At 49.1% G+C, this 15676-nt stretch overlaps 6 protein-coding genes across 6 annotated transcripts; 4 read left to right on the top strand and 2 right to left on the bottom strand.

The window, feature by feature from the left end:
* Positions 1-2959: 2959 nt before the first annotated feature.
* CHC_T00005624001 (hypothetical protein) lies at positions 2960-3739 on the top strand. The gene has a single exon (XM_005717156.1). The coding sequence runs from the start codon at positions 2960-2962 to the stop codon at positions 3737-3739; it is 780 nt and encodes a 259-aa protein (XP_005717213.1).
* A 6-nt stretch (positions 3740-3745) lies between these two features.
* CHC_T00005623001 (hypothetical protein) lies at positions 3746-4384 on the top strand. The gene has a single exon (XM_005717155.1). It carries the CDS (start codon positions 3746-3748, stop codon positions 4382-4384), a length of 639 nt encoding a protein of 212 aa, XP_005717212.1.
* A 29-nt stretch (positions 4385-4413) lies between these two features.
* CHC_T00005622001 (hypothetical protein) lies at positions 4414-4575 on the bottom strand. Its single transcript, XM_005717154.1, has one exon. The coding sequence runs from the start codon at positions 4573-4575 to the stop codon at positions 4414-4416; it is 162 nt and encodes a 53-aa protein (XP_005717211.1).
* Positions 4576-4653: 78 nt separating this feature from the next.
* On the top strand, positions 4654-5970 carry CHC_T00005621001 (hypothetical protein). The gene has a single exon (XM_005717153.1). It carries the CDS (start codon positions 4654-4656, stop codon positions 5968-5970), a length of 1317 nt encoding a protein of 438 aa, XP_005717210.1.
* Positions 5971-7115: 1145 nt separating this feature from the next.
* Positions 7116-7313, bottom strand: CHC_T00005620001 (hypothetical protein). The gene has a single exon (XM_005717152.1). The coding sequence runs from the start codon at positions 7311-7313 to the stop codon at positions 7116-7118; it is 198 nt and encodes a 65-aa protein (XP_005717209.1).
* Positions 7314-7623: 310 nt separating this feature from the next.
* On the top strand, positions 7624-7848 carry CHC_T00005619001 (hypothetical protein). Its single transcript, XM_005717151.1, has one exon. It carries the CDS (start codon positions 7624-7626, stop codon positions 7846-7848), a length of 225 nt encoding a protein of 74 aa, XP_005717208.1.
* The last annotated feature ends 7828 nt before the right edge of the window (positions 7849-15676 follow it).

Below are 15676 nucleotides of genomic sequence, written 5' to 3'. Positions count from 1 at the left end.
GCGTCAGACGAGGCGAAACGGGAGGCGGCGGGTGAAGTGGGCGCGGCCAACGGGGCCGCGCCGGTGGGGGGGCGCGCGGGAGGGGCCGCGCGGGAGGGCAAGCTCAGTCAGTCGCTTGCGGCGCGGCGTGCGCTGTCGGCCGCGCCCGGAGACAGCGCCGGGAGGCGGGGCGCGCGCCCAGTCTACTTGCTGCCGCGGCGATTTCCGCCCCCCGCGCAATATCGGAAATTCGAGACCATCAATTGTGGGGGGGAGAGAGGTATGATAGGGGCAGCGCGGGAGCGGTGTCGTCCCATTGGCGCCGCACGTACTGTTTACAGATACATAACCGTGTCGCCTGTATCGTGTCGCCTGTATCGTGTCGCGGAGTCATCGGATTCCGAAGGGGTCGATTCCGAAGTGCCCTGACAGCTGTGCTGAGGGCCGTTTCAAATTGAAACTTTCAATCGGGGAGAGGGCCGGCTTCTCCGGCGGCCCCGCGGTACTGTAATTCAGTCGCGGAGTTCGGTGGCGGCGGCGGGGGGCGGCGGAAACCGAAGCCGATGCGCCGGATCGCCACGCCGTTGCCCGCTTTCCCAATCCGCCCCTGCTGCGCGTGCGCCAGTCAACTTGCGTTGAGGAGCCGCCAGTGTTGTGCACAGTACTACAGAGTAAAGTCTCGATAAGCTGCGTACCGGATATGATCAACTGTCTCGGTACCGTGAACCGAAGGACTATGAGGGAGGCGCCACCCCGCTTTTTTGCCCCAGAATCGACGGTTTTGTATTTCTAAGGTCAACCAGACTCTATAGAACGAACTACGCGATACCATGAACATAAAAAATATGAAAAACCCAGAGTTCACTTTATCGAGGCCGAAATGCGCACTAGAAACGAACCATCAACGAATACAGAAGCTATCAATACGTCCTTGCTTCAGATTCATACGTTCAAGTCTCCGTACGCGGCTTTGTTCTTCAAACAGGAGCGATTTGAGGCTCGACGGCAGCCCCGATTCAACTAAGTTCGTGTCCGTCATTATACAATGGAGTTCTTTAGAAAGAGCTTCCAATGCTGCGCGGTACCGACCTAGAGACGGTTTGCGTCCTGTTTGCCCTTCCGCGGGAACAGTAGAGGAATCGTCCTCTGCATCTGTATCACCATCAACTTGATCGTGTTCTACAAGCGCAGCTGATGTCGCACGAGACACAGCTCCATGGATGTTCTCCATGATAAATTAGGCAGAATGAAAAGAAAGGGAGGCTGACTCACAACGGGAAGAGCTCTGGATGTCCGATTGCGCCCGTCGACGTCGCCCGTCGATACACAGTGTCAGAGGAAGTGACGTTATGTGCCTTGCTGTACCTGTACAACGGCTACACGTGTACATGAGCAGTTCCGCCACTGTGAACTGGCCCGGTAAGGCGAACTCAGTAGGTTGCTCGGAAGCGCCACATTTCGGTTCACCATATCGAGACTTTACTCTGTACTGTGCTTGTCGCGCGATCGAGATCAGGGATATGCAATCTGGGTTGCGGCACCCGTGCAGACCCGTGAGTCGATGTTCCGGTTTCACTTCACGGCCCTCCATCTTGTACCGCGTGCGACGCAGCCCGCCTGGTTGAGGGCGCGCGGAAGTCACGCCGGACCGGCCGTTGCGCCTTCTGCCCCCGCCGTGTCGTGCCGCCCGCGCTCGCCGCCGCCGCTCGCCGCCGCCGCTCGCCTCCGTGCACACGCGCACACCCCCATCTGCGGACGCCCGTGAAACTGCACGTGCGCTGCAGTACAGTAGCTCGATAAAAAGTCCCCGTGCGATAACTGCAACACCTGGGGAGACCCCCCTTTGTTGGGGCCTTTGTTGCAGTTACTGTATCGCCAATTTTCAGTTATCGAATCTTATGATAACGCCTACCATGCATCCTATAAGATTCTAGGATCCAGCACCTCAAATGTTATTTGAAAAACATATATATATTTTGACTGTCTTGCCCGTCCACCATCTGTCGCCTGATGTCGCCTGATCGAAGGCTGAATATTTTCTAACCCCTTCAAAACAGCCCATATCACACTCTGGAGGTATCTAACAAACGTTGCAGTTATCACATCTGAAACGGCCCTATATTTTAGTAATTTTTGGGTCACTCCGGAGATGCTTCCCCAGTTGCCGTTTCATCATCAGAAGGTACTCTCTTGTGTCCCTGGAGAGACAATTGTCGTCCGCAGATAGAGGGACGTTTCGTTACCAACGGATCATGTCTGCGGGCACCAATCAGAGAAGTGTGGTTCTCTGACCGTGCTTTCGCCGGTTCAAAAATTGCATTTTTATTATCTTGCTGGGTTCAGGCTCTGAACCCATCCTCCGATCTGCAACGTTGCCATGATGGCAACGTTGCAGATCGGAGGCCCTCAGCACCTTGCTCACCGACCTCCACCAGGAGGGCGAGCCTCTACCTTTGCCGAGTTCCGTTCATTGCCTGCCTGCCCCGTCCTCCAACGCACACGCCGTCAACAAACACGCACTCAGCTAGCAACCACTTCCCCTTCGCCCCCTTAGTCGTGCCGGAAACAGCTCTTCATCCTCGAAAAGACCCGCCAATCGTAAACCCCTTGCACCCCAAATACCTTCTCAACCCCGCACCGGCTCTTCCCCCGCCCTCACACGCTGCAGAGTCCCACAGAACAGATACTCTCGTCCCGAAGTTGAGCCAGCGCAACACCACCACCTCCGCTCCTGTGCATCCCCAAATATCGCCGCACCCCCCGTGCCTGTACACCACCCACACGCCAAACCGGCCCTCGCCCCAGCGTCCTCACAATTTCTCATAGTTGTATTTCATTTCGAAACGCACAACTGCGATGAACAGTTCAAGCTCGGCAGTTACTCAGAACAACAGAACATATGAGTGTGAGAAAGAATATTCAAACAAGGTTGTGTTTGGTAATCACATCAACAGAGCACATAACGGATCTATAGTTCAACATGACGATAACTCGCCACCACCGTCGCTACTTGGCACTGTTATCCCAGTTGATAAACCGTTCGGCTTATCGACATCTGCTCCCGCAAATCTTAACCCCGCATTTTGTCAGTTGCGCGGTCAGCGACGAACGCAGTGGCGATACATCACCGCCGCAGGCGAACGATGCCGACTATGATTGCTCCTCTCTCGATATTGCGATATTTGCTGACGGAAAACAGTATCTGCATGCTACTAATGACTTCCATGAAGAAGATAACGCGGAGCAAGGGAGACCGTGGAGTGGAAATTCAGAACGTGGTGAAGTGGCCTGCGGGGTTTACAACTACTACGCCTCGTTCAGAGACGCATCCGAGAAGTTATATCCAAGCGTACCCCCATCCTTCCGTTCTTTGAAAGACCTCGATCCAGCAGTAAAGGCTGTACTGGAGTATTACACAGCTGCCCACCTGACCCTGAGTGAATCGCGGTGTTTGTTTAATCTCCTGGCATTTCTAGAATCAAGTTACCCAAAGGCCCAGAGGAAACTCTCTATTCAGTTCGACAACGCGGATCGGTTTTCAACCTACCTTTACAAAGCAAGGAAGCGCATAGTCGCACTTGAGGGCTGGAGGACGTCCGTCATACATTCTGACCACGGTATCAATAAGACGGGCGTATTTCGACCAGTTTTCGACTTAATGATACAGGAGATTAAAGAATCAGGGGGAATTGATTCAGTTTTGCCATTTGAGAAAGACTGTACTACAGGTGTGAGGCGGTTCTCAGCACCATGGTATTAGAAAGCAATGGAGGACTACACCAGAGAAGTAAGCGGTGATTCAAGAAATCTTATGATAGATATCTACAGCGACGGCACTACGTTAAGTAGCTCAGGCACGCAAAGTGCCAACAACATGAGGGTGAGATTCGCTAATTTGAAGGGACGTACAGACGTCTGGCAGGAGGTTGGAATTGTCCCGACTCCGAAGTTTGACAACATCGAGAAGCGGCCGTCTGATGACGCTGTAAAAAAGGAAAAAGTTCAGCTGTGGCATAACTTCACGTTTCTGGTATTGAGGGAAGCACTGTTGAGGTCTCATGCCGGTACTACTGTTGATGGCGTCAAGGTTTTCCCCCGATTGAGTATGAACGTCGCCGACCAAGTGCAGGAGAGGCCGACGTGTGGTCTGAAAGGACATGACAGCTTTTGTGATTGTACGCACTGCACAATGCCTTCCCGATTGAAAAAGCGAAAGCGAGCTTTCCAAGCACCACAAGACGAATCTAGAACAGAAAGTGAACAACAATCTGCACCATCCTTTCTATCTAATAATGAAAGTGAGACTTCCTTCGTGAATCTGAGAGCGCAGCCACATGTGAAAATATCTGGACAACCCAGACTGCTCCCACGTCCTATCCGGGACGAGATGTCTACAAAACTGTGACAAACAAGCTATTGCTTGCCAAAAACCGTTCAATACAGAGAGACGTATCGTCTGTTCCACTCCTGAAAGAGGCAACAGAGTATCTTTGCAATGTGAGCGCACTTGCCTTTCCACCCGTTCTTGCCGCTTTTGCGGGGGCTGGGTCGAATCCATTCCGGTTGTACGCTTCCGTCGCATTCGATAAGCTCCATGTGATAGAGCACGGGATACTAAGACAGGTCACGGACGATGCATTCAACGTATTTGACTCGGCACTGCAATACAACGGCATGGCAAAGGGAAAAATTGTCTCCATTGCCAATCAAAGAGTACAGGACCTACCGAGATCATGCCAGCTACCGACGATTGAGCCTTTTAGAAAGCGAGCGAATGAAAGACATGCGGGTGTTACCGGAAAAATACGGCGTGAGATGGCTCCCTTTCTGTGGTATTCTGTGATGGGTATTCCGCAAAGTATTAATCCGGATGACGACCCTTTCGTGCAGTTGCTTCTCATGATAGACTTTTTGCAACGCAAACTTCTTGGTATTAACCAGAAGCCTGAAGTTGCCAGCAAGACGAGGGAAGATATCAGTGACACAGCAAGGCTGGGATATGAAGTTGGAAAAAAGGCAGCGACTGTACTGAATTGTGCAGTAAACACAAAGTTACACAGAACAATGAGGCACATATCAGACCACTACCTGGATTTCGGATGCTTTAGGAAAGGGGCCACTGACGGCAATGAGACACTTCACAAAGCAACAAAGTTAGCGTATCGCTCGACAAACAAGCAGCTGTCTAAAATTGCCCCCCAACTGCTGAGCGCTAGAGCCATCATTGAAACCAAAAAACATGATGCCCACGGTTCGCAATCCAGATCGCAGCTGCTGCTGACTCGTAGACCAGTAGTATTGTCGAACAAAAATATGCCAGAGCCATGCACTGCACAAGAGGCGGCTGAGTCTGTGATTCCAGAAGGGCATGTAGATCGTTTTGTGTTATTACTGGAGCAGGACATAGAGGACACGGACTCATCAGAAGATGCTGAGAAGGCGATTACAAGATCGTTGCAGCCATCTACAAACCTTGCCATATACCGTGTAGCTAAATCAATCAGATTTCTCGCAACTGTGCCTTGGTGTCTGGAACAAAGTTTTTCGCAGACGATCTACGCTGGATATAATGTATTTGGTTACGCCCGACAAGATGCAATTCAGTATAAGAAAGATGGCGGCCAGATCCATTTTGGAGTCGTTCAGGCGATTTTTTCTCATGCTGCTACTGCCAAAAGCAGAATAGCTTTAGTCAGGAGGCTGGAAGCAACTACACCCGACAATGGCAATGTAAAAGTTGTGCTAGAGTTTGGCAATGAAAGGCTTAAATACGTGCAATACAAGGGAGATGTGAAGCTGGACTGTGTCTTGCCATCGTCCCTATTTCGACCGGCAATGTTAATACCAGACCCTTGGGTAGTGTCAAAGCTATATGGGCTGCAAAGAAGGATGAATGATCTACCTGATACGCCTACGACGCGTAAGAACATGAGGTTTTTTGAAGTGGCGGGTTTTAAATACACATCCTTACCGGAACAGGTTTGTGTTTGAGAACTTAAAGCGTCCTGAGTAACAACTACGTCGTTCAAGAGCGAGAGTACACGTTCCCGTGCAGCGAGTACTGACATTAGGTGTACGCTTTAGTGTGCAAAAGATGAGATCTGTCACAAAATACAACCACAATGCACTTCGAGGAGATTGGTGGTCGGGTTAACACAGCGGTGTTACATGGCTTGGCGATGGCACGTAGCCGGTGTGCAGCGCAACGTATGGTCCGGTCGGGATGAGGATGGGTGTCATGACTTGTGTGTGAGTACGCAATCGACCGATCGCTGAGCGTCTTTTCGAATGTCGTATCGCCAGCGGGTAGTCGGTGGTGAGACGAAATACCCTTGGCAGGAAAGCGGGGTGTCACCACGATGCGCATCGAGACCGTAACGGGGTATCAGGGGCTGATATATCGCGCAACGTCACAAAGATGTTCGATCGCAATTTATGCGAACAGGTTACCGACGGGCATGATTGTCCCCCACTTTGCATGAAGCAACAGCTCGTGTTGATATGTCCGATTGTACGCGGAGCGAGTAACAGGCCTTCAGTCGGGTGCGTCGTGCTTGTGCAGGGAGCGGGGTGGTGTGGGTTGGAAATCCAATTGAGGTCGTGGTCAAAATTTCCGGTTACGTTGACAAGTTGTCGCCATTGTTTTTAGCGCGGAACAATACAGGTGCAGGTTAAAATCCAATTGTCGCAGATTGCAAGTCCTCTGCGTTTCGATCTAATGAAGACTTTCGCTTCAGACAAACGAGCCATGATAGTCCCGCGGCTTCGCATATTTCTGACGCGATTTACACCTTTAGTTTTTTGTGCTCCCGTCAAGCCGCACTGAACCGTTTTGCAACTCTCTGGGTGCTGTTCCGTTATCCATGTCAACGTATAGCGTGATATTGGGCAACTAATGGCCTCCCAATTATATCGTAATAGAAGCAAAGGGGGACCGTCGACGCCTGGGGCAGCAGGTGCAGTCAGAAAAAGAGCCGCGCGCCCCCCTCGAAAGCCCACTGCCACTGACCAACTCGTGTCTGTTCTTGGATCTCTGATAGATTTGTCAAAGGAGAAATTGGTTGAGCTTCGTGATATGAAAGCTTCCAATCAAGGATTGAGAAGAGAAGTCGCGGAGATCAGAAATGCATGGTAACTCAGAAACGAGGCCGATCGGGATGATGTGGAGCGACAACTACACAAAGAACGAGAGCGCGGGGATAAGCAGCATGACGAGCAAATGGATGTCTTGAATCAAATCCAGACGAACTTGCGATCAGTAGGCAGAGATCACCGGGATTCAACTGCACGGGATGCGGAAAAAGAGATTTTAGAGGTAAACTCCCAATTCCCATACCGCCATATTGATGTATGTATATCCAGAAACATGCTGCGTACTCTAACGTTTTTCATATGAACTGGTGTATTGAGACTGTGCAGCAGGTCAAAGCAGCTTCGGTAAGTTATTGGTTACTCGCTTCGGAACGATTAAGTGTTACAAATCAACCATACTGACCGCGGACACATCACCATCTATAGAACTACATTAAGCTGCACGTATCGCTGCAAATTCTTGTTTCGTCACAGGGGGATGAGCTGTTTGACGCACCATTGGCAACCTCAATCAAGCTGACGAAGGTTGTTATTGGGGCAGCCAGATTTGCGATGCAGTCAGACAAGCCAATTCTGGATGTCAAAAAGTTTCTATCGAGAAAAATCGTGGATAACAGCAAGTCTAAAACGGTCCTTTCAGTAATTGTGCAGGCACACAGCCGCGCTATTGAAGCAATCCGTATCCATTTCGTATGTTCTGCTCAATCTTACATTCAGCGACTTTGCATTACTCCTGCAACAACGGCACATCATTATACTAGCATTGAGTTTCCATAATATTTTAGGTCAAGGCATTCCTGCATGCTCTTCCTTCCCACAGCCATTCAAATCCGATACAGATGGTCATGGCCGCACAGATCACGAAGAGGAAATGGTAATTGATCACGAAGACGATGAAAATGACTGTGAGGATGCCGAACGAAACAGGGAGTTTAATGCGGCGAAAGTCGCAGCCCTCAGACTTCATGAATCTGGAGAATATAAATTGCTATCTAAGTACGACACTTGCTGGGAGAAGGCCTGGTTCAAGGCACAAAGGGAGGCCCGATCGTACGCAGCTAACTACCGCGACAATTTATTTGAGGTTCTGTGATTGTGGGACCTTGCCCGAAATTCCCAAGGCTCAGAGAGATACTCGCAGAATGATTAGCGTTTTTTCCTTAGCATTACTGAGGATGAAAGTTGGGAAAGGCATCCAAGTGATGGCATCTGGGGATCGATCGGGTTTGCCTCTGTCTCACGCGCCACCGTGGGCGAAGGAGGTCACGAGGCTGAATCGGAAACTAAAGCGCATGAATTCAGTGTCAAGCAATGATCGTGGGGAGCTGGATCTCGAAGACGAAGCAAACGTGGAGGGAATGAATGGAGATATTGAGACAGGAATCCAGTTTGGGAATCTGTTGGTGGCTCGCTTGTTAACGGAAGAGGAGGACGACAAGCTGGATGACTTCTGATTTTGTTTTTTGAAGTGGGGAATGTCAAGGATACCCCTATCTCTGGAATAGAAGTATGAAACATGCTTGCGCGAATAATAAAAAAACTTTGCTGTGGTTGCTTTCCTGGATTAGTTCAGTTGCATGTGGTGAAAGCAGAGAGGAAACAGTTCTCTGAAAAAATGCCTCGGTATCGTCGGCGTCAACTACGGAAACGGACCAACAGTGTCCTCAGTGTGCTCCACAGAATATTTGCGTGCTATTTTTCGCGCTACGTCTTGCATACAATCCAAAAGAGTACTTGCGGTCCATGCCGCGCGACAAGTGTAGAGGGGTACCTGACCGCTACAATTACTCTCCAAAAAATCAGACGCAATTTTTTCGAGAGATGCCTCAGTCACGTCCCCGGAAAGGACAGTGCACATCATGATGATTTATCGCCTAGTTGCAGTCATCGGGGCTTGCAGTTATCGCGCGGGCACTGTAACTGCAACGCCCTGGTGCACCGCCACCTGTTGCAGTTATCGAGGCCTTGCAGATACCATACGGTTATCATACACTTTTCGCCACGTGTTGCAACACATTTTGCCACATTTTACTTCACACTTTTCTGCTTGGCGCTACCCTAGAGTACCTCCGAAACCATCAAATATTGTCGCGTACGCGCATATATACTGTACGCCGTATTTGATATGATAACACCATCCAAAAGGAGCATGCACCTTTTGGATACAGTAGTTTCGCGATAAAACGAACCCCTGATGAGGGGAACCTCGCGATAAAAGAAACCGGGAACGGTCCCCCGGTGTCGGAGACCGCCACAAATAAACAAAAAAATAGCCTTAGTTCCGTTCGCGATAAGCGAAACCGCTTTAACGGATCAAAACATATCTAGAAAACCGTTACACCATTGAGGACCAAGAAAAAAATCACCATATAAACCGCCCTACTGCAGTCCCGACTCTTGAATTTACTAAGCGCTTCTTTTGTTTTTTCCTCACACCGTCCGCCATCGCAATTTATTTTCCAGACCACAAAAATGGGTTACACAATGAACCTTCTGCAGAAAAAAAGATTGTCGCTGAGATAGAGCGGCGACAAAAAGCAGGACACAATGCTTCGCAGCGCGCTCTTGCTGCATGGGCCCACAACGAATTTAAAATCCCATGTTTGCCGAGTAAAGCCGCTTTGTCTCGCCTTTTTGCGCAACAAGAGAGCCTCTCTGTCCGACCATGCCGCCACCCCTTTAAAGTGAAACGTTTAAAGCAAGGCAAAATCACGCGGTTGAACAAGCATTAATCGAGTGGATATGTGTGCAGCAAAATGGAGGCATCAATATTAATGGGGAAATTATTCTTGAGAAAGCCAAACGACTGCAACAACTCAATAATGAGAGACGCTCTGACGACTTCAAAAGCTCTCTTAAATTTTCGCTGGGGTGGCTTGATAATTTTAAGCGCCGCTGGAATCTACGCTCGTTTAAATCATACGGGGAATCGGGAGACGCTGATTTACATGCAATGCAGGATGCGCTCCCTAAGATAAAGGACATCATTAGTTCTTATGGCAGAAAGGACAAATTTAATGGTGATGAGTGCGGCTTATTTTATTCTATGCTACCGGACCGTACTGTGGCATTGGAACCTCTCCCGGGGCGCAAAAAAGCCAAAGATCGCATCACGTTTATGATATGCGCCAATGCAGATGGGTCAGATAAATACGAGCTCATGATAATTGGGTCATCTAAAAACCCGCTTGTGTTTAAAAAAAGTCTGGCCGTGAGCTTGGCTTCGAATACCATTCCATCAAGAAGGCATGGATGACGACCATTTTTTATAGAATGGCTTCAACGCTTTCAAAAATTTGTGGCTAAAGATCCAGAGCGCAAAGTGGTTTTGCTCATCGATAACTGCAGCGCACATGCTACAGTTGAGATGCTGCCGTCTCTACCTAATGTTCGTGTGGTCTTTTTACCTCCCAACTGCACGTCCAAAATTCAACCTATGGACGCTGGGGTAATTGCAGCACTCAAATTAAGGTACAGACGCATGCATACGGAACGAGCTTAAGACAATGTCGACGCAGAGGTTAAAAAATATACAAGGTGGATGTTCTTACAGCGATGAGATGGTTCAAAAAGGCATGGGAGGAGCTTCCTAGTGATGTAATTGCTAATTGTTGGAGGCACTGTGGTTTGATTTCCGCTGTGAAAGATGTTGCTATAGAATCAAGGGAACGGGCGTTATTATCAGGCCTTGAAAGCCAGATCGGGGAGTTAGTTACACAGAGGCGGCGGCGTAGTGTTGCCGATTTATTGAATCCGGAAGAGGAGGATGACTGCATACAGTGTGTAGGTGATCAAGAGCTAATTGATTCAGCAATAGCAGATGATCCACCAGAGGAGGAGGGGCTTGAAGATCTAGACGCCCTTCTTGGAAGTGCAGAACAGCTGCGGGCGCTGGCGCTGACGAAAAGGATTGCGACATGTGCGGGTGTCGATAATTTCGCTTTTTTGTGCGCGATGCGTAATTTGCAACGGTTCGTCCGGTTGGAGGCGGATCAGGGCGCGAAACAGACCACCATTGATATGTTTTTCAATTAAATTTTAGTCGAATGTTGTAATTGGCTGAGAATCATCGGTATGATAAGCTTTGATAACGGGAACCCCGCGATAAAAGGAACCGGACCCCTTCTCCTAACTCGTTTCTTTTATCGCGAAACTACTGTATTGGGTCAAACCTAAAAACACAAAATATTATTTTTCGTGGACACAAACGACCCAGGATTCAATCGCTTTGGCCTATTGTGCACACACAAATCTCAAATTTGTACAGAGCTGCACACCGTACGAGGTTAAATAGTACAGTGCACATTTATCAAATTAACAGTTCGAGATCGGATCTTGCGACTTGAGTTTCTCAACTGATCCTTCATTACTCAGATCTTCCAAGATCACCGCTTGAACAAAAGACTGTGCATTTCCCCTCCATTGCCGCTCCTTAGCGATATGGAACCTCCTCTCAACACAGTTGTCGTTCCTCGTCCAGAACAACAACAGACTTCTCGCCGTTTATCTGATTACTCCCTGAGCGCTCTCCCGACAGCGGCTACTGTACTCCCCCCGACCTCACCTCGCGAGCATGATATCGAAGCGCCTCTACCCCCGGTTTTATCAAACATAGTGCGTGGTCCTACCGGCTCCTCCATTACAGCACCACATGTCCGTCACAACAACGCGAGAGTTGCTACTCCTCCCGGTCTTTTTTGCTTTGATCCATCCCCGAATGTACTGCCGTCGGCTCCTCGCCACACTACTAGACCAAGACGTCCTAGTACCGCCACGCAAGCTTCCGCAGAAAGGAGAGGCAGACGTGCTGCCTCAGTTGGAGGAAGGGGATCTGGGTTTAGTCTACAAGAGGTAGAAAGTCTACTGGAGATACTGGAAGAGTTTTTACAGCTATGCCAAGACAAATGGGACCATGTCGCGTCACTACATAGCAGTAGATATCCGCGTGCGCTCCGCACAATGGACTCTCTGAAACGTAAATTTTCCTCTCTGCACCGAAAACGCATCCCCACAGGCGACCCTATGATACCTAATGATGTGAAATGGGCAAAGAAAATCAAGGGTAAAATGACAGAAAGAGCAGACCTTGGCTCCGGGGGCGACGCAAACGAGCTGCCACATTTGTTTCCGGACGAGGAAGACGACGCTGAAATCGAAGAGAACGAAGCAAGAAATGATGAGGCCATGCGTAATAGTAGCAATGACTTTCCAGAACCTGCCGTTCCTGTCTCAGGCACAGCGACTGTTCGAGCACTTGTACATCGCCATCCACGCCAAGGGCAGCAAGAGGACGAGCTTTTGGCAATTCTGAAGCACTCGATGCTCCAAGACCGAGAGGGAAGGGAAGAAGAACGGCATAGGAGGGAGGCTGAATGTGCGGAGGAACGGGCTCGCAGGGAAGAAGAGAGGACTATGCCAGAAGAGGATCGTGGATAGGAAAGGGCATGTCGGCAGGAGGATCGTAAAAGCAACGAGTCATTTATGAAAATGATGCTGATTCTAATGGCCAAAGAGTCTCTGAAACGCGGGAGGCCGGCGGGTGCACTTTCTGATGATGACGACGTTTAGTCTCGTGTGAATATACGTAACTCTTTGTTAAATGTTTTCCTGTAGATCTAACATAAACTCGTTAGCTTCAACACTGAGATGAGGCATATACGTTCCCAATATCTGGTTAATACCTACAAGCCGTGTACGCAAGTTAAAAAGTAACACAAGAGTGTGTAAAATTACTTTCCGTTCTCCCCTTTCTTCATAGATCAGTCTGTCTTTGATGCGTGGGAAAGAGCCTTGAATGGCTTGCATACCCCACTCAGAAGCTTGACGGGCGGAAGTAGCTTGTCTTATTAGAAGCACGTCGTCAAAGTCGTGTGACACGGGAATGTCTTGCGATGACTTTATCAAGAACGGGTATAATCCCTCGCAAAATGCAGAATCGACAACACACCGCCCTCCACTGCAATCAAACACACTCTCGTGTTTACTGTACACCTTTCCCCATTCAGCAATAGTAGAGTCGTGCATTGAGACAGGGGCGTTTAAACCACAAGCTATTATGACGCCCGTGGGGGCAAACACGAGAACGTTTCCGACGTAATGGTCGTGTGTCCAGCCATTATAGAACATGTTTTGTATGATAGAATCTCCGGACTGTTCCAGGTATATATTTTAAGCCATCGGCAACCGCATAGACATCTGTCAGCATGGAGTGTTTAGAAGCGAATGACGCTTGGAATTCTGCAATTTCTCTGTCGCAAGGCAACCTTACAGCTGCGTTAATGTTTTGCGCAAGTGCTGGCAAAACAAACCTGCGTCCATAACGAATAAACAGGGAACAAACCGACGTGGTCACGCCGAACAGCATACACAATACGATTTCCGAACCTCGTGTCCTGTACCAAGTTAAAGTTAAAGCCAGACACTGGCAGGCGTCCATTAAACGCGGCCTTCCACGTCGTTGCGGTCTATCCGGTATGCCTCTAATAGAACCATCCGCACTGTACGGCAAGTACACATCATATAAAGGCTTGAAAAGAGTCAACAGGTAACGGAAGGAATGATGATCGAAACCGGTGAGAGTAATGAGCGATTGGTCGCAACCACAGCCGTAAAGTATGGCAAACGCTGCCATTCTGGGATACTGTAGAGCTTGTCTCGTGATCCGCCGATCGCGGCGACGGCGAGCTTGGATCGATATTTGTTGACGAAAAGTTGCCACAGCAAGCCGAAGTCGTCTCGAGATAAGGAGGAGGAGAATATGAATGGTCATCCTGATCGATGGAAAAGGCTTTCGTTGTCGGCGTGATCTCGGGACCTGTCTGCAGCCAGCAGCCAAGAGTTGTCTGCAGACATGTGTCGACTTCGAATCATTGCAATAATTCCCTTAGTTTTGCGCCATTTGGGCAGCGAGAATTTGTGCACGCAATAATAAAATGTTATTCCCGGGGTCACTCTCATTTTGTGCATGCGCATAATAATAATAATAACAACATCTTTTTGTGTTTTCAGGTTTGACCCATTGATATCCCGTATTTAGTGTAGGCGGCCGGCGCACTACCGGCCCCTCTACGAGAGCGTGCTTACAGAACATGGGCTGTAAGCTTACCGTCCCCGCAGACGGCAAGCTTACATGGACCTATATGTACTACGCGCACGTCCGCGCTTCCCATGCCCAGAGGCAGAACAATAAACAACTCGAGCAAGCAACTCTACGCTACTCTAGTCTGCGAAGGCACAAGCCGGAGCCCGTTCTCACCCCTGAAGGTGCAACGCCGGATCACTCACCCCCCCTCTACTTTCTTTCTCAAACTATCCTTCCCCCTCTTTTACCCGCGCGCCAATCCCGCTCTCTGATCAGACAGAGAGCAGTGCACGCGAAGCACCAGGCCCCATTCGACGACAAATATGGGCAACTTTCATTTTGGACACCCTCCACAAAGCCAAGTGCCAAGCGGAAATCTCATGTAGGACCTCATATCCCAAATATTTAAATTCCAATATAGACTTCACTTTAATCTCTGCTGCTCCAAAAGCCATACACGTATCGAAACCCTCACATTCTTTCGATCGTGTTGCCGACATCAACATCATTGCAAATTTTTCTCCGTTTCCCATATTTTTCCTTTCACTTCCTTACTCACTGCGTGGCACGCGGCGCTCAACAATTGCATCATCATCTATTCCATGTGCAAAACGCGCAGAGAAGGAAAACAGTGAGTGGATCGAGATCAAAAGCGACAAAAGAGTCATCAACTCGCGATCTACTTGCTGAAACTAAATATCCGTACGCGCAAAACCCATACACAGACTCCACGAGAAGACAGAGATTAAAATCAGCAAAGTCACTGTAGGGTCAATAAGGAAAGCCATGTACGAAAAATATTAACAACTTCGACATCATCTCCTAAATCCTGCTATGTTTGAGAAAGTTCAAAGAAGCGTCCCCAGCAAAACAGAACACCTTATGGTCACAAGAGCGACTAGTTGTGATTCTAAAAGAGGAAGGGCATGGAACATGACGGCTTTGAGAGTAGCAATGGGCAGAGTGACTGTTGATGTGAGGTAAATTGTTTTAAAGAGATGGTTTCGGGACCGTCTCCATTCTGACAGTTTCGAGTTGACAACGTTGACACTACTTTTGGAAAGCACTCAACCAAGAGTTTAGTAAGTAGTTTAACACCTGTTATATGTCCGCCGCGCGCGGTTAAGGGGCAAAAATGCGATGTCGGTCCGCCTCAGAAGTCCTCCGAGATAATACTGCCCTTATTGTGCCAGGTAGGGGTAAAAGCGTTGCGAATTTCGTGGGTTGCGAGATCACTGAGGTGGAGGCAGGTCGCGAGCTCACTCTTCAGGCCGCACATTGCGATCTGCCCGTCCGTGACAAAAGATATTAAGTCAATGTACTTGACATAGATTACCAAATTATATGCGTGCACAGATAGGACATATGCAGGCGGAGGCGTTCCGGACGGAAAAGACATAAGGTATAATCCAAGGTGCCACCTAAGCTGGTGCGCCCGTGCGCAATGCGCAGGGTTCTACAGTGCCCCATGACCTAAGCATGGTACGCTAAAGTTCATTGCAAGGAACATTGCGTAAGTGCTTT

This window comes from Chondrus crispus, genomic scaffold (genome assembly GCF_000350225.1).
Source record: "Chondrus crispus Stackhouse genomic scaffold, scaffold_302, whole genome shotgun sequence".
Classification (NCBI taxonomy): Eukaryota; Rhodophyta; class Florideophyceae; order Gigartinales; family Gigartinaceae; genus Chondrus; species Chondrus crispus.
This window is presented reverse-complemented; position numbering and strand designations above follow the sequence as displayed.